This window comes from Propithecus coquereli, unplaced genomic scaffold (assembly GCF_000956105.1).
Source record: "Propithecus coquereli isolate 6110/MARCELLA unplaced genomic scaffold, Pcoq_1.0 Scaffold104, whole genome shotgun sequence".
Lineage (NCBI taxonomy): Eukaryota > Metazoa > Chordata > Mammalia > Primates > Indriidae > Propithecus > Propithecus coquereli.
This window is the reverse complement of record NW_012134303.1, coordinates 2559483-2579397: the sequence shown is the minus strand read 5'-3', so window position 1 is coordinate 2579397 and position 19915 is coordinate 2559483. Positions and strand designations below refer to the sequence as shown.

Sequence of the window (19915 nt, the reverse complement as noted above, 5' to 3'; positions counted from 1 at the left end):
GACGTTAGGAATATATGTGTATATATACAAGGATGCTTATTGCAATACTGTGATTAGAAACTAGAAAAAAATGAATATCCACTAGTAGAAGAATGGTTGACTAAAATAAGGCAGTTCCATCCTATAAACTATTATGTAGCTATTCATTCGTAATGAATGAGACCTATAGAATCAACAATGGAATGATGTTTGATATGTTTTGTGTGATGGGGAGACATTGATATTAACAGTATATTCCCTTTTTTATAAAAATAAGGGAAGGTGAGATATATGTGTGTATGTATATAGGTAAATTATGTGTGTGTGTGTATGTGTGTGTGCGTGAGAGAGAGAGAGAGAGAGTGAGAGAAAGAGAAAGAGATGGAAAGAGAGAAAGAAAGAAAATGTTAGCATAGAGGAAAGTACGAAAGGATATAACCAACAGGTAACATTAGTTACCTCAGACAGTTCAACTGAAATGGAAGAAGAGGACACAGCTAACTGTATAACACCTCTACATTGCTTGATTTGTCCAAACAGTTTATAAATACACACATACATACATACACATTCACTTCTTTAAGGTGGACTTTTTGTAAAATTTAGTAAACGTTAAAAAAAAGGGAGAAATAGGTTTCATTAGACTTAAGCAAATTGCTTAACCTCTTTGGGCCTCAGTTTCTTCACAGGTTAAAATTGAAGAGTTGTAATTGATGGGCTCTAAGGTCCCTATGATAATTATAATTCCTTCTACTTAGTTCTACTTTGATCTTAAAAAAAAAAATCTATTTCTGGTTCATTGGAGTCCCTTTGGACACTTAGAGTCATTAAGGAGTCCTCAGAAAGCATTTCAGGATTTGGTTCTGGAGTAACAATTTTGATAGAGAATTCTGTGTACATCAGTGATGCGAGTGTCTTAAGTTGATAACATCTGCATTTAAGTGGAGCAATCACAGTGGAAATCTAGGAACATTTATTAGAAGTCAGAAGTTCCGGGTTTGAACCTAATTGGCCACATGTTAACTAAGTGACCGTCTATGAGTTATTTCAGTTTTCTCATCTGTAAAAAGATAAGAACCACCAATAAGTAGCTTCACCTTTTTTTTTGGTAACTGGCAGTGTTCACATAGAGGAGATACATCCCCTCCCACATACTCCTTGCATTCCAAAGACAACTAAAATTGGATTACTTGGCCATCATTAGGTTAAAAAAAAAAAATGATATGTCACATTTTATGGAAACACAAACCAGAGCTTCCAAACGAGTGGGCCATAGTACCACACGGCGCTACGTGAGGGTTGGTGGTATATGGACACGTTGACCTCCTGTTAGTCAGCCCCAGTCAGGAGGGGCCAGGAGCTGAAGCTCTCAGGGAAGGTCTTTCACTCATCTCACTATGTCATATTATCACTTTCTATGTGTGCTATTATATGAAAAGATTTGTGAAAGATTGCTGTTGATTATTATGCACCATGGAAATATTAACTGATTTTACTTAGCTTTGAAATTTTACTTTGCAAAGACACTCATATCTATGGTTAAAAACATGTATGTGTGCTAGCCTTTACTCAAGACAAAGATGCTGTTGATTACAAGCAGGAGCTGTACTTTAGATATTTCAATTGATGTAGTTTCTTCCTGGAGTTTTGAGAAGAAGCTGTTTACTTATCTATCTCCCTTCATGAGAATAGAAAAACAATTCCCAGGTCCAAGCACAGTGCCTTGAGCAAGTAGGCATCCAATAAATATGTGTTGAATGAATGAGTTATATAAATGAATGAACAAATTTGTACAATATCATCCATCATTCCCAACCAATCCCACTTATAACTGATGGCAAACATCTGAAATTGAGATAGTTGTGACAAGAAAAAGGAGGACTCAAACTGGTAGCTTTGACCTCATTAACACCAGGCTTTTACCAACTGAGGTAACTAATCACAAGCATAAATGCTTTACCTCAAAGTATATATTTGTATTTTCATTGTTGATGTCCTATTAAGGTTAGGGGATTCTTCAGTTTAGAAATGAGATAAAGGGACTCTATATTTTTGTCACAACATTATGCTCAGTGAATAATGAGGTGGCTCCAGTGTTCTTCTTAGGTCAATAAAGGAAAGAATATTTATTTCTCATTTCTAAAATGTTTCTACAAACAATAACATTATTGAATAGTCTGCTCTAACGTCTAAGCCTCAATCATATCATATCAGAAGGAACTTCTAATAGTATAGCCCCTTCTCCCCACTTCCCTTTGCTAACTGATACAGTTCTGATAGAGGACATACAGCTCCATTACACATATCCCTTGCATTCGACAGACAGCCAGGATTGGCTTATGCAAGCATCTTTATACCTAGCTGTCTATAGGATCAGAAAGACTTTCAGTTTCCAGTGTGACCGTATCTGCCTCTATCTTCCTACCCAGCTGTGATTACACGCAGGCACGGAATGATAGTCCTCAGAGGCCTACCATAGCATATTTCGGACAGCCTGGGAAACCCAAAACAGAAGGTGACAGTGATATAATATGATTAGACAGTAAGTAAAAGGCAGAGATTAATGGAAAAGAAGCCAGTTGAAAGATTACATATATTTGAAAAGATGGCTGGGAAAAGGATCATGCAAAACACGAATTTTTCACGATTTAAACACTAGAGATGAGAAATTGAACGCTTCTAACTTTGGATGTGCACCAGAATGGACTCCAGACAAACGTATTCTCTATTGCTGTAGCCAGGGCAAAATCACTTCTTGCTCAGCATGGCAGAGAACACATAGGCTACAAAGCAGGCAGGGCAGATTATCCAAATACAGACTGTAAAAGGAAACATTTTCCCCATACGGCAATATATTTTCTTTGGGGATTTACTTGAAACCTTGTATGAGATGCAAGGCTTAACAACATATTCCTTTAACTTTTGGTTCTAGTTTTTAATACTGATCCATTAGTATCATTTAGAGGCTCAGAGAGTGGGGCCAGTAGCCAAACTGTAAGTCACAAACTGCTGTGTGACTTTTGATGAGCCACGTTGAGTCTCCAGTCACTTCTTCTATAAAATAGGGATAATAATACCTAATTTATATGGTAGTTCTAAGGATTGAGTTAATCCATCTGAAGCACTTAAAACACAACCTGGCATACAGTAAGTACTCAAGAAATGTTAAATGTCATTATGACTATTATATATCAATTATAAAATGTTGTAGAAATATTAAACATTATTATCCAGGCAAAGCTGGAAAAGCCTTTTGCTTCACCATTATCGGCCCATTTCCAAGAAGGAGGGAAGGTAGCATTTCCGAATCAGTAAATCGCTTTGGTATGTAATAATGATAGTGATGTCTAGAGATATGAGGGAAGAAGAAAGACTTTAACATAAAGATAAGAAGATGAAATAGTAGAAATGTTTACTGTAAGGGGAGACTGATGACCTGGATTTTACTCCTACCTGCTAACTCTCGGGCAGGTCAACTTCCCTTCCTCAGCTATAAAACTGAAATAAAACTTTTTTACTCCCGTTTGCCAGGTCTTCTGGACCAGCACTGCATCTTACAAAAGTTCCTGAGATATGATTAAGGCTGGGTTTAGCTTCAGGCCCATTGCAGGAGAGAGCAGTGCTTAAGAAAATGAACTCTGGGCCAGGCGTGGTGGCTCACGCCTGTAATCCTAGCACTCTGGGAGGCCGAGGTGGGCGGATTGTTTGAGCTCAGGAGTTCGAGACCAGCCTGAGCAAGAGCGAGACCCCGTCTCTACTAAAATTAGAACGAAATTAACTGGACAACTAAAAATATATAGAAAAAATTAGCTGGGCATGGTGGCGCATGCCTGTAGTCCCAGCTACTTGGGAGGCTGAGGCAGGAGGATCGCATGAGCCCAGGAGTTTGAGGTTGCTGTGAGCTAGGATGATGCCATGGAAAAAAAGAAAATGAACTCTGGAGTCACACTGCCTTGAATACAAATCAGGCTTTGTTAGCTGTATAACTTTGGACAAGTTACATCTCTTTAAGCCTCAGTTTTTTCCTGTATTAAATGAAAATTATAGCACCCAGCACACAGAGTTGCACTGATATTTAAATGAGAAAATGTAGAAACCGAACTTAGCACAGTGAATGGCACATAATAAGTGCTTAATAAATACAAACGAGGTACTGATGATGGCATAAAGGCTCTCACTAAATTATCTATAGTGCATGTTTATAATAAATATCACGTTCCTATTCACCTGCCACAATATTATCTTCATTAAGAAACAAAAGGAAGGACAATGCACCTAGAGACCTGAGTGTCCTAGTTCGGTACATGCTCTTTCTTGGTCGTCTATTGGTGAGTTCCCCCAGGTGTGAGAACGGAGAGGCTTCCAAACGTAAAAGCACATGACAGCTGTGGGAGTTAGAGTTTAGGCTTCCCTGGGAACTAAAGGTCTGTCAGATACTATAGAAACAACCTGCTTGACCTTTTGTGAGTGTTTGGTTCCAACAATGTGCACAGCATCTGTGCAGAAAAACCTCTTTGGTCACCTCCAGACATCACATTATAAAACCGTACAGCATGTCAACCGCTGTGGCTTAGAGCTGGCAGGAGGTGTTCAGTTCTAGGACCATGGGGCCCCAGGCTAGCAGCCAGAATATCATAGCTGGAAGGTTGTATGGTTATTTTCCATTTCTTCCGCTACATCCATTCTTTGCCCTTGTCTGCCCTACTCTATGCCCAGGGAAGCTGAAGGCTGTTGACTCTATCTCCTGCTTTTCCCTCTCGCATCTGTTTGAGTTCGACTGGGGCTTGGGGGAGAGAGAGGCAACTGGCAGGAAACCAGAGGGCAGGAGTTGAGAAGGGTTGGGGTATTTATCCTGTGTACTCCTGCCCTATCTGTCATCCCCATAGGTTCCTTTAAGGCTGCAGCTCTTGACAGCCCCGCTTCGCTCTTGCCGTGTTCCAGTGACCCTGCTGCTTTCCCACTGCAGGCTTAGGGATGATAATTAACAGCTTCCTCACCTATTGCTTCCCTCAGCCCTGCTCACACCTTTGTAAATAATCCCTTCATTCAACTCTCTTCTGTTCAACCTTTGAATGTGGCTTATTTCCAGGTAAACTTAACCTTAGCAGCATTTACACATCCTGCACTGGACACATTTCTCTCCTCCAGTGGCTCTCCCGATGTAAACCATGGTAACAGTTGCTATTCTTTGTAAGTACTGCTACTGGTAATAATGGGCCTTTGTTCCTAACAGTTCATAATATTTCTATGTCCCTCAAATAATTTCTTCGATGTGCTATTTAAATCTTTACCCTTCTTCCCATTTTCTCTTAAGAGTTGGGGTAGAGGGAAATTTTATTTACTTTTAGCAGTTGGAAAGGTGGGACTGCTTCAGACAGCTGCTGATGGAACTGCATGAAAACCAGCAGTAGATGGGGGTCATACTACTGAATTATGTAGTTGTGGATCTGTTGATTCTTCTCAGTGAAATATCTAATACCAAAAACCAGTAATAAAATCTCTCCGTTTCCCTATCCTCAAGTCTGCTATTGACTGAAGTAAAAAACACATGTGACACCATGCCGAGTTACCTTGTACCACACAACGTCGGGCTCCTGATCGGACTTTTTAAAGTCATCCATGTCTGGGCAGGAGATCTCCTTTCTTTTTGTGACTTCAGATTTTTCTAAATAGCGGATCCTGCTGTTGTAGCACAGGCCTGATTCATTCTCTGCAACAGTCAAGGACATTGACACCTTCATGCAATATGTCGAGTTTCTGTAGGAACAAAGAAATAACAAAAGGGCTTTATTGGGTGTTTACAACTTTGTAATCTATACATTTCAAGAGTATTGACTTTCCCACTTACGGCCTTTCCTAAAAATCAAAAACATCATCAAAACAACACAGAGTAGTTTTCTACTTCAACTGACAGGAAGATAAGAAACAAAAGGCTAATGTGGATATCTCTAGCCATGAGGTAGCTACAGAGCTACACAGAGGAGCGATGCCCATTTTCGAAACTGGAAGACAGTTAGAATCCTTTGCCAGGAATAAACATTGCTGCATTGAAAATCTGATACTGAAAACCTGTGAGAAAGTTTCTCTATGACTAGAGCTATAGCCATTTCTACTCTGCCCCTGTGGCCAGCCCTTTAACAGTTATTCCAGGGGTCATTGAATTTTATCATCAGTTTCTAAGCCAACATTTCCTTTTAAAGAATATATACTAAAGACCAGTCTTTTTAAATGCCATGAATCTAAAGCCACAATAATAATAATAAGAATAAGTATCACAGAAGAAGGATACCATTTACCTCAATCAATTTTGCTCTTTTGGCCACGTTTTTAATACTTCAGTGGTAATTATTTCTATGCCTTCTTGCTTCCTACAAAGCTATACATGATCTAGCCCATCATATTATTCTCTCCTTCATGCAATAGGATGCAGCCACGTTGGCACTTTCTCTCTTACTTAACACACTAAGCCAATTCAAACCACAGGCCTTTGTACTTGTTCTTCTCTCTGATACTTTTTTGTTGTCAGAGGAAATGGGGTTTCATTCTGTCACCCAAGCTGACGTGCAGTGGCATGATGATAGCTCACTGTAGCCTCAAACTCCTGGCCTGAAGCAATCCTCCTGATATAGCCTTCTGAGTAGCCAGGACTACAGACACGTGCCACCCTGCCTGGCTAATTTTTTAATTCTTATAGAGATGGGATCTCACTATGTTGCCCAGGCTGGTCTCAAATACCTGGCCTGAAGTCATCCTCCCACATCAGCTTCCCTGAGTAGCTGGGGTTACAGGCATGAGCCAACATGCCTGGCTCCTCTCTGATCTTCTAATATTTATTTGGTAAGTACAAGCTAATAAGGGCAAAGAATTTGTTGCTCTTGCTCATCACTCTATCTCTGGAACCTAAATGAATAGATAGTAGGTGTTCAGTAAATGCTAGATGATTAAATAAGTGGGCCTCAAAAGGTATATATTTGAGAGCTATATCATCTCTTCTCCACTTTTCCATCAATATGGTATAATCCCTCATTTCATAAGATTCAGGTATATGGCTGGTCAAATATCACATTCCATATATAAATATAACCCAGATAATTAGCAGGTATTCTTGGACCAGCACTAGGAGAAGGGTTAGCCAAGTTTTGTGCATCACCATATTGGCAAAGAACAGAATATATTGGCTACATCTGGGAGACACGGAGGAATGGGACAGGGTTAGGAGATAGAGGGAATCTAAATGGTCATAGTTATTAAAAGGTATCTAACGCCAAAGAAAGAGAATCACCTCTGCTGGATATCCAAAGTGTTCGGAGCAGTTCTTGACATTACAGACTTTGATCATATCTGCTTCATGGTGCTCCTCGATGGAGGTGAAAGAGACTTACTTGTTAAATATCTTCCCATTATTATGTTATACCCCCATGGAAAGAAAACCATTGACCTGAGTTCTCAATAATAGAGGGAATAGGTGGAATGTCCAATGCCATGAAAGAATCTATCTCAAATATATTTAGCACTGGGCGACCAGTCTAGTATAGTGGTTTCTTAACAGAGCATCAGCTTTGATTTAAGTCCCTATAGGTTCAACTAGCTCTCTGACATGGGACAAGTTATTTAACCTCTCTGAGCTTCAGTTTCCTCACCTGAAAAATAAGGATGAGAAGTTCTTTATGGTGGCTCCATTGGAGGGGAGAGCAATGAGTTCCTTTCATTTCACGATTACGAGCAAAAACAGGGTAACATTTTTAGTTAGAATAATTATAACAACAGACCTCTTCAGACTGTTGTATCAAATTAAATAATATATTTAAAATACCTAATGCGGTAACTGGCACATAGCAGGCATGCAATAAATTGTAGCCGTAATTAGATTCATAGGGACTGCCAGCATTACTCTGCATATTGTTCACATACATATATAATAGTTACATATATACATATATGCATGTGTACATACATATGTATAATAAACATATATAATATATAATAATTATAATTTATATGTGATATAATAATCATGAACAATCACCAATATATAAAAACACCGCACTGGCAGAAATGGGTTAAGATAGACTCCTGGGTTAAGAGTGCTACTTGCCAGGAAAGAGTCTAGAAGCGGTCAGCTGGACAAAAGATCTAATATTAGAGAGCCATGTAGGTTTGAAAGAATCAGAAAGAAACAATGACTAAGGCACAAAAAGAAATGAATCAAAAGAAAGCAACTAAGGCAGGAAGGAACTTTCAGGTACTAGGAGTATTAGCTACTAGGCAAAGGCCAGAACCTCGGAGATTAAAGGTTAGTAAGAGTTTCACTAAACCTTCTGGGAGCTTTTTAGACAAATGTTTTCTATAATAAAGCCCAGACCCCTAAGTATGGTTTCCAGGTACAAGATAACAGATGCTCTTATGTGTTCATTCCCCACCTCTTGCAAAGTATAACTTACATAGGCAATGTCAGCAGCATTTGCATTGATTTAGGGTGGCAATAAGGGCAGGGGACCTACCCGGGGGATGACTGTTGAGTTGAAAAAGTGTTTTAGTCCTACCTAACCCTTATCTACAAATGACCTTAGGCCAGGGCACTACATGCATACACTCTTGCTCTATCCCTGACATGTGAACAGATGCTGACAAATTCCTTGTTAATCCATGAACAATTCTCAGTATGAAGTCATTGATGACGACCAAGGTCCCTGGAACTCAAAGACAAGGTCCGGTATGAGTCCTGCTGTCACCATGGGTGACCTGGGAGAGGAGTGATCAAGGCTGCCTGACAGTCTGAGACTCAGGTTGATTTTTATTAGTCATGTAATCCAGCCCTGACACAGTTCCTGAGAACAATCTTGCATTATTTACATTTTATTTTGAAAAATGCCCCAGGCTAGTTCTATTTAAAATGTTTCCTGCAACTGGGACCTAAAAATGTTACTTTTCTTTCATTAGGTACAATTAGAGCTGTGTAAGGTTGAGGAGGCAGACTGACGAGTGTGCAAGAATAGGGATTATATATTTTTTCTTTTCCCCTTCACATCCTGAGGAGGACAAGGAGCACATTCAGGCTCAGTGTAAGCAAAAGGCCTTTGCAATAATATTGCAGCAATAACTTACACTTATATACATTGGTAATCTTTCCAAGTATTTCCATATCTATTGTGGTACTTAATTCATCCAGTAACCCAGGAAAATAGGCAGGATAGGTATCACCTATACAAGTAATATGTAATCCAAGAGACTCCTAGAATTGATAAATTAATTCAGTAAAGTCTCAGGATACAAAATCAATAGACACAAATCAGAGGCATTCATATATGCCAATAACAGTCAAGCTGAGTATTGGGGGAGGGAGAGGACGTCTGTTGCTTGCAGCTGAATACAATTCCTAGCTGATACGCGTGCGCGCGCACACACACGCGCACACACACACACTCTCTCACACACACACACACACACACAAATTCAGGCTGCCTACCGTTAATTCAAAAGGAATTAGAGAGAAATCTTGGAGAAAAGATCATTTGGGTCAGCTTCAATATGAAGTGCTGATCAATGATTTTAAATAACCCTTGGAAAAGGCTTCAACTTCTTTTTTTCAAGATGTTTCCATAAGACATCTTTTAAAAGTAATTTTCCCACTGAATATGTTTCTTTTCTTTCCTTCAGAGGTTTACAAAAAGTTCTTTGTGCACTTTACTGAAAGAATTTAGCAAATACTCTAAGCTATGTTAGAAATACCTGTATTTTTATCCATCTTATAATAAACCTTTCACATTGTAGATTATGTTCTAATCTTTACCAGTGTTTTCTGTGTATTTACTGACAAAAGAATACATTTTATTTTGTCACTGAAAAAAAAAAAAGTAACATGTACACACAGAGAGGTCAAATGTTAATAACTTAGTCAAGCTGCTATAGCTGGTCAGTGGTTTGGAACCAAGGTTTCCTGGATGCTAGCCCCTAGCTACCCTCATAACTTGATACTAACATTGCTTAACAGCCAAACTAACTTGTCATTATCTATACCAACTTGGGGAGGCTGATAGAAAGAAAAGAAGATGTGTAAAGATAACATCTAAAGAATAATCTTAATATTTATACCACAGAAGAATTTGAAAATAAACCTCACTTTCTATTTTAACAGTTCAATATTATCTAGTTTAGTTCATAATTCATACTTTTTTCCCAGAGGTATTTCTAATGGAAAATGTTGACGAATCTTGGGTTCCCTGGGGAGAAAAGCAAGATTTGGGATTCAAAATACACACGAAAAATCCAAATGTTCCTTTCTAACTCCTATTTATTAAAACATGCTTATACCATAAAATCTAAAGTTCTACTTTAGAGTTTGAATTTGTTGTATCACCAGGACTAAGCTAGTAAAAAGAATCTAAATAAAATGGGGAACATTTTCATACCTAACACACGAAGCCCTAGATAAAATGCCTCAAGATATTGCTTAAACTTTTCTAAGTGATTTCTTCAGTTGTCTTATCTTCACTTCAAAATAATTTCCTTGCAAATTCCAGAAATCATCTAATGATCAGCAAACTAAAATATTGCTTTTTGACATTTTATAATGTGAATTGACTGCTATATATAGCTATCAATTAATCAATCAATCTGCAATGGATGAGATTGCCCTCCTCAAAACATAAACAATCACCTGATATTATAGCAAATTCAGGTAAGAGAAACAAACAAATAACTGAACAGGATCTCAAACCCTTTGATGAATTCTAGTTCTAAAAAATAATTAGAAAAATAAGAAAGTTTTCCTGAAAAATCTCTGTCCATGTTTAAAAGACGACTTTTAGATGAGTGCAGAAATAACTACATAAAACTACAAACATGCAATGTTAATGCATTATAAGACCTAAAGGGCCAAAGCTCTGATGAATTTATTAATATTATTCTATGAAGAACCATAACCCTTTAAAATTATTCAAATGACATTTATTGAGAAGCTGCTATGTGCCATTCTGCTTACATACATTGAAAAGCAGATGTAAACTTAATGTAAGAATAAAAATATGCTACAATAAAAAGTTGGAGGAAACAGAATCTTGTGAAACAACTCACTTTTGTCATTTTTAGTCTTTAAGTAAATAGCATCACTTCTAGGTTTGTGGAGTTGTGAAGAGATCAGGGATTTTTGTTTTCTTAAGTTAGTTTTTTGCTTTACACAAAGAATGTCATTTTTCATGGATGTTATCTCTTGCCTGTAAAAATGTGAGTATAATAGGCTTTAAGTTTATATTCATTTTTTCCATCAGGCATAAACCTGGTTATTAAACAAACAAGGATTTGTTGGACATAAGCACAGAGAATACTTTATTAACCATTCTTATCTCCTGCTGAAATGAACATTCAACCTTTGGCATGACACTGATAGTTTCCAATCCAGAATTGTTCAAACACAATTTCCTTATATTTCATGATGCAGTCAGAGAAAAGGTCAACTCAGGGACTTGAACTGAACTAGACTTGGGTAGCTCACGGCATGAGAATATCGGCTCCGGAGTAAGGGAGACTTGGGTTCAAATCCCAGCCCTATCATGTCCTCACTGTGGATCTTTGGATGGGTGATAAAGTTTCAGTTTTGGGCATATATAAAGCGAGAATAATGAAGCAGCTATCTTTATAGGGTTTTTTAATATTATACAAGTGTTAAGAATTGTAAAGGGTCTGAAATTTTACCTACTTACAAGCTAACAAGTTAGCCTGCCAGTTTCATGGAAGCTGGTAGAAGACATGAGACTCCTAGTTAAGAAACAATAAACAGTTAATTATAGCAATGACAGTAGCCAGAGTATCAGTATTTGTGTTACTCACCCAAACCCATTTCCCATATGACAATACAAAGAGGATCAGGCGACACCTGCAGAAGTAGCAGACTGCATTACAGGAGAAGAAACTCAAAGCTTAGGAAACACAAATCTTTTATAATGGGCCATAAGCATGCCCTTTGCTCCTGAGGTAGATACTCTCTCTATTTTCTAAGGTTATAAGCAAATCTGCCCTTTGTTCTGGAGAAAGGCACTATTTCTAAGTGTTCTGTATACATACACCTGTGAAAAGATAATCCAGGACAAAATATAGTCTGCTCACAAGACATGCAAAAATATGAGAGACCCATGGAGAATTCTCTGCTAACAATGACGTAGTTTATTTAGCAAAGTGCCTGGAATATACTAAGTGGTCAATAAAAATTAACCTCCTTTAACATAATCACCACTCTTACCACATTATCTACTGACTTCCAAGCCAAATGCTAAAGTGAATCAAGATGTTTTGTTCTGTTGTTGTTGTTGTTGTTTTTAAAAAGTAGCCAATGAACCAGGTAATAGCAAACAATATACAGATTCTAAAAAGTACTTGTTCAATATAAAATTTTGTTACCAAAATATTCTTCACCCTGAATTCAAAACACACGATAATTTGTAGATTGAGCATTAAAGTCAGATATCTACTCAAGAAAAAAAAATTACATATTACATATATACTTGATAATCCATTCATATATTAGTAGAGCTATGGATCTTTTTAGTGGTAAATTTATGTCACCATTCCCAAGGAAAAAAGAAACTGCAATCTGCCACTTAAGGGTACAGGTAGTTTGTTCAAAATCAGACTGCCTATAAGGATGTGGGTAAAGGTAAGGAAATAATCAAGGTAAATTAAAAAGATTCCTTGGCCGGGCACAGTGGCTCATGCCTATAATCCTAGCACTCTGGGAGTCCGAGGCGGGTGGATCGCTCAAAGTCAGGAGTTCTAGACCAGCCTGAGCAAGCGCGAGACCCCGTCTCTACTAAAAAATAGAAAGAAATGATCTGGACAACTAAAAATATATATAAAGAGAAAAAATTAGCCAGGCATGGTGGCGCATGCCTGTAGTCCCAGCTACTCGGGAGGCTGAGGCAGAAAGATCGCTTGAGCCCAGGAGTTTGAGGTTGCTGTGAGCTAGGCTGAAGCCAAGGCACTCACTCTAGCCAGGGCAACAAAGCGAGACTCTGTCCCCAAAAAAAAAAAAAAAAAAAAAAAATTCCTCGACACCACCATCACCTATACCATAGTATGAGTGATTCTTGCTTCCTTGGTTGAAGATTATTTTAAGAATGGTAATCTGAGATACATCATAACAGAACCAGAAAGCTCTTCATAAATCTGAGGAGAACTCTGATGTTTCCATTAAAAACAACAACATAACTATCCTCCAGAAAGCCTTCCTCAACCAATTTCACTGACTGTAATGATTATTTCTCACTTCCTCACTGCTCCTTATTTAGATTACACTGATATTTTTATATCTGTCAATGTTATTTCATAATTATTCTCATAGTATTCACAAAGGTTTCACCTTATTGCCTGGGTTACAATGCAAACTCTTCAAAAACACAGAGTTTTCTTTACATGTGATTACCTTTCTCCCGATACAGTAGGTATCAGATTATACTCTATGTCTTTGTGTTGAAAACTGTATAAATTAATTGTTTCAGTAACTAAGCTGTCATATCATGTGTCCCCATGATCTATTCCCTGTCTTCTGTCAATCCACCATAGCTGTCACTGTCAGAGATCTGGAAGACTTGCCAATATTCAAAATTTCTACTTGTTCCTCTAACTTCACTCTATGATCCACTATCATCTGGCTTCCAGAACATCATTCTATTGACTTTCTATCACTAGAATCACTAATAGTATCTTAGTAGCTAAATCTAATAACTTCTTGTTCACCTTTATCCTGTAGAACCTATGTACATTATTTGAACCTAGTAACCACTCACTCCACCTAAATCTCTCCTTTCCTATAAAATATGAATATTTCTATCCTTTGATTGTCTACTTTTCTAACCATTCTTATTGCTAGTTCTTCTTTCATGGCCCATATCCAAAATGTTTGCCACTCTTTCCAAGACCTCAGGATTCCTTCTTCTATTTTTTTTTTGTTTGTTCTGTTCTGTTTTTATTTCCTCTTCCTCCAAGCTTCATTTCAAGCAATTTTATTCAATATTGAGGTCCCAGCCATGAACTGAGTACTGATAATATCCAAATCCATGCTAGATACCTCCTCCAGTTCTCCTCTCTCCAAAGTTCCAGCCCAATACAACCGTTTATGATTCTGTCGTGAAGGCACTTACCAATCCCAAACTGAACTTATTATCTTTCCCCTGCAGTCTGTTTTTCCTCCTATAATATCTCTCGTGGTTAGAGGAATCACTATTGACACCATCTAGTTTGTCAATTCAGATGCCTCAAAATCATCCTTCCCATCACCTCCCCAAATGATCATATTTCCCATATGCAATTGGGTAACAAGTCATGCTAAATTCTGTTTCAAAAATCTCTCCTCATGCCATTTCATCTAGGTCCTGCCACAGTTCAAGCCCTAATCATATTTTGCCTGCACTACTGAAGTAGCTTCCTAACAGGTTCCCGTATCTTCAGTTTCTCACTCCTCCAGTCCTCTGGCCAAAAGAAACAATTTACTTTTAATTTGGTAAAAGTGTTTATAAGCGGAAGTAGAAGAACAGCTTCATAAAAAGACAACTGATCGCAAGCTGACATCTATATTTAAAGTGTTATGGTAGGAGTAAAATAGATAGGGTAACAGATTTTCCGAGGTTAGAAGAAAAGAACACAAAGGAGTAAGGGGAACAGCTGTAAAACCCCCAACGACAGCAGACAGTCATAGAAAGGAAGAGATCCATGGACGCCAAGCCAAGATGCTGTCCTCAGCCCTCTTTTCTTCTTACTTTATATTCTCACACTGGGTTATTTGAATCATTGATATAAATCCAACTTCTACCTTCCAATACTGCATCTCCAGTCTTGACGTCTCTGCTAAGCTCTAGACTCACATATCAACTTGTCTACGGGGTAGCTCCACCAGGACACTGAACAAGTATCTCAATATCAATATATCTAAAGGACTACTCAACCCAAACAACTTCATTCTCCATCTAAGTCTATAGCATCACTCTCTACTTAGTCCCATATACCAGAAACCTGGGAATTATCCCTGGCATTCCCTCATTCTCGTCCCTGCCATCCCTATGCTTTTACCTACCAAATGGCTCTCTACACTCTTTTCTCTCATCCCTACTTCCACTGCCTTAGTTTACCTCTTGAATTACTGTGGCATCTCCCTAATAGATCTGCCTGACTCCAGTCGCTCCCCATTTTCCTCACCATTCTGTTTAATACATTATTTCCTGACTGTTCTTTCTACAGAAGTCACTCTAAAATAAGCCAAACAGGAAACCTTTCCACTGACAGCTGATAAATATTAGGTTATTCAGTATGAAATTTCCAATTTCCTTAAGTACTAAGTTTGACAGTTAATATCTGCGACATTTCACTTTGACACTTCTTGTTTTATTTTTATTGTAAAGGTACACCTTCATTCTTTCAAATGCACATTTTGACTTGTGATTAATTTTTTGGAACAATTTCTGAACAACCATAGATAAATCAGAAGTTCGTATTATTTTCAAATATGAGTTCTATCATAAAACCAATACAACACAGACAGCCCGAAATATCAACAAAGTTCTGTTCTGGTAATTTTAATCTTAAAAATGAGCCACATGGACAACCTGAGACCAAGGCGGATAATGATAAAGATCGAAGTAGAAGTGAATTCATCTCACATTATGCATAAACTAACAAGGTTTGATGTCATTATTCCAACAATATTAGACCATTTAAAACAAATGGACAAGGTAAAGAAACTGGCTAGATGGGTACTACATAAATTAAAACAACATCAAAAGAAAAATTATCTCAAAGGTTGTCTTTCTTTGCTGTGGCGACATAAAGGCGAACCATTTCTACATGGTATTGTTAAGTGTGATAAAAAATAAATTCTTTTTAACAATCACAAATGTTCGGTAGAATGACTGGATAATGATAAAGTACTTAAATGCAGTCCAAAACCAAATATTCATCAAAAAAAGGTAATGGTGCCTGTTTGGTGGTCCAGAACTGGCATTATCCACTACAGCTTCATAAAACCTAGTCAATCGATTACAGAGGATGTCTACTGCAACCAGTTGGAAGAAATGATGAGAATGCTTACGATTAAACAGCCAAGATTGGTTGATAGAGACAGGCCAATCCTCTTACAATACAATCCTAGACCACATGTCGCATAAATAATGCTGCTCAAAGTACAGAGACTGGACTTAGAAACTCTCTGTCATCCACAGTATTCACCAGACCTTACATCAACTGATTACCACTTTTTCCAGACTTTGAACCACCTCTAACAAGAAAAAATATTCAATTCTCAAAAAGCTGTGAAAAACACCTTTCACAATTTCATTACCACCTTCTCTCTGAGCTTTTTTCCTATGGGCATAAATAAGCTACTGTTAAGATGACAAAACTGTATCGATAGTCTAGACATATACTTTGATTAATTGCAGTGCTTCTTGTTTGAGATATAATAAAAATCAAACTAAACTTTAGATTTGAAATCGGACATTTCATATTTCATAATCTAACAAAATATATAAGTTGAGATAGAAAGAAAACACAAGGCAACATTTAAAAAGAGAGTTAAAGCAGTGGGACTTTATACCTCTGGGATTTAACCACTTCTTAAGTAATATTTTAATGCCTCATTTATTATTTTTTAAAAATTTTTATTTTTTTTTTGTCTTACTATCTGACATAAGACTCTTACAGAAGAAATTTTGTCTTTTTAAATGTAGTTCATAGAACAGAATAACCACATAATAATGAATGCCCTGATGTTTCAGAAGGGAAAATAACTTAAAATCCAAAATGAGTGTATCTGTGTATGGCTTAGTCCCTTGGGTGCATAAATGATGATAGATAAGAGAACAAAGTTAAATTAGGATGGTAGCCTGCAGTGAGATTCTAATATCAGGACAAGGAGTGTGTCACAGGAGCCAGCAAATGATTTTAAGCTTAAGAAGAGTATGATCATCAGAAAGATTAGGAAGTGATTGAGAATTATGTAGAGATTAAACATAGAAAGATTACTTAGGAGCCAACATGGGTACTCCCTAAGTAGGCATGGATGTCTGAGAAGTTTTCCAGATTTATAATAACAACACTTGGTGACTGATTTGATTTGTTATTAAGGGGAGGTAGGTGTTGATGATTTTGAGGTTTCTGTATCAAGTAACACAGGAAGGGGATGTTAAAATAAATAAGCAGGAGGCCACTGGCTTGAAGCTGTTTCCCCACTTTGAGTTCCCACCTAACAAACTACAATCCAACCTAGTACCCAAAGAAACCAAAACCTAATGTAGTAGTATAACAAACAGTGAGTTTCGGCCAGTCTTAAGCAGCCACATTTCAGACTATCACAGCCAACTGATCAAACTGTGTCCAAATAAGGCAAATGCCTAGCTGTAGCAAGTCAGGGGACGTCTCTACTTCCCTACCATGTTTAGCTATAAAAGCTGACTGTACATACCACCAAGTAGAGCTCTCTGACCTCTTCCAGTTACGAGAACTGCCCAGTTCATGAATTGCTCTTTGTGTAAGTAAACTCTGTTAAATTTATCTAAAGTTTAAAAAAAAAAAAACAGGGAAAAGGGTGAGTTATATTATGAACATTTTTATTTTGGCTCCCTATCTCTCACCATATACAAAAATTAACTTAAGATGGATTAAAAACATAAATGTAAGACCTGAAACAATAAAAATTCTAGAAGAAAACCTAGGAAAAATTCTTCCAGACATTTGCCTAGGCAAACAATTTATGACTAACGCCCCAAAGCAAATGCAACAAAAACAAATAAATGGGATGTCATTAAACTAAGAAGTTTCTGCACAGCAAAAGAAACAACAGAATAGACAATGTATAAAATGGGAAAAAATATTTTCAAACTATACACCTGACAAAGGACCAAAATACAGAAACCACAAGGAACTCAAATAAATCAGGAAGAATAAAAAACAAATAATCCCATTCAAAAATAGGTATACAGGCCAGGTGCAGTGGCTCACATTTGTAATTGTAGTATTTTGGGAGGCTGAGGTGGCAGGCTAACTTGACATCAAGAGTTCAAGACCAGCCTGAGAACAAGACTCCCATCTCCAAAAAAAATGTAAAACTTAGCCAAGCATGGTTACATGCACCTGTAGTCTCAGCTCCTTGGGAAGTGAGGCAGGGGGATCACTTGAGCCAGGAGTTTGAGGTTGTAGTGGGCTGTGATGATGTCACTGGACTCTAGTCCGTGCAACATGGCAAGAAAAAAAAAGTGGGCAAAAAACATGAACAGACATTTCTCAAAATAAGATATACAGATGATCAACAAACATATGAGAAAATGCTCAGCATCACTAATCATCAGGGAAATGAAAGTCAAAACTACAATGAGATACCACCTTACCCCAGTCAGAATATATTTAATAGTTGGGCAAACTATAGGACAAATCATACCAACTACGTGTTTTTATAAATAAAGTTTTATTGGAACACATCCATGCTCATTATTTATGGCTGGTTTTGTGCTGCAAGTAGTTGGGACCAAGATCTTTTGACCACAAAGCCTCCTATGCCTACTAACAGGCCATTCACAAAAAAAGTTTCCTAACCTGGGGTACTAGAATTCAGGAGTCTGGAAAAGGAGCTACACAATTTTTCGCCAGAGGTGGCGCCAGAAGCCACTGAGAGGTTGGTACTTTTTCCTGCTCTAGAACAATCCACCGTCAGGGGGAGGGGCTGGCAGCCCCTCTTGAGGGACAAACCATCATAGCAAACGGGGGGTGGGAATTTTTTGACTTGATCATAAGACCTTCATTTTCTTGGTTTTAAGGCACGGCTGACCAGTCCTGTTTCTTCCCGCCCTCAAGGGCTTTCAACCATATAGTGGGTTCCGTTATATCCCGTGGAGGGGCAAGGGACTGCCTCGCCCACTCCCTCCCACCCCCGTAGTCACTGCAAATTGGAACAGTCCAAGAATAAAAGCCTGGACAGTTAGCCCCAAGCTTTCTTTTCGCCAGAGCGCTGGGAAGGAGAGAGCTTCTGTTCCCTTCAGATCTTGTGGGTGGACGCGCTTGGCTTTTACTTCCTCTGGCCCCTGGCTGAAGAGGTGAGTCAGGGTGGGAAGGTGTCATAAGGCCAAACAAGCCCTCAGGAGGTCATTATGAGGGTCTCCTCTGAGGGGGGAGGGGGAGGAAGGGGATCAAAAGGGGATCTAAAGGGGATCAGAGGACACCGAAAGGGAGAGGAGGGGATAAGAGAGAGGGGCGGACACTAGTGTTGACCAGGGGGTCATTATGAGGGTCTGGTTCAAGGGGGGAGGGGAAGGGCCCCCTGGTAGGAAGAGACTGAAGGGAGAGGGGCGGGGCCAAGGGAGAGGGGCGGGGCCAAGGGAGAGGGGAGGATACCACTGGTTGATCCATCCTCACAGCTCCAGGGGTAGGGAAACCGCAAAGGCGAAGGCCCTGTGCCATCATGTCCTTGAAACCGGATGACCCGTGTGGTGGGTTCCAGCAGGCCAAGGTGGTGGCCTTCATCAACGAGAAGATGGCCGAGCACGTGAAAGGGCCTGAGTTCTATTTCGAGAATATATTGCTGTCCTGGGAGGAGGTGGAAGACAAGCTCAAGGCCATCCTGGAGGACAAAGAGATGCCCAGACAGGCCAAGGAGGCCTGTACCTGGGGCTGCCTGGCCCTGGGAATGCGCTTCGCCTACAGGCAGGGGCAGTTACAAGGGCGCAGGGTGCAGTGGCTGAACGACTGTGCCAGACTACACAGGTCGGCCGCGCAGGCCTTGGCCTCAGATCTTAGGGAGCTCACGGCGCACCGGGAGATGGAGCGGAAGGAAGCCGCCTTCAAGTTGCATATGGTCCAGAACAACCTCGCCCAGGCACAGAGAGAACGAGACCTGCTGAGATGGAAGCTCCTCGACACTGTAAGATTACCCACCTGGTCTCGGCCCCACCCCATCCCCCCACCC

The 19915-nt window shown here is 39.0% G+C and overlaps 1 protein-coding gene across 1 annotated transcript in view; it reads right to left on the bottom strand.

Moving 5' to 3' along the window:
* Positions 1-19915, bottom strand: part of IL1RAPL2 (interleukin 1 receptor accessory protein-like 2) — a 538096-nt gene that overhangs the window by 500313 nt on the left and 17868 nt on the right. The window contains exon 2 of the mRNA XM_012644526.1: positions 5550-5736. Within this exon, the coding sequence (XP_012499980.1) occupies positions 5550-5736 (187 nt within the window). The remainder of the gene's footprint in view (positions 1-5549; positions 5737-19915) is intronic.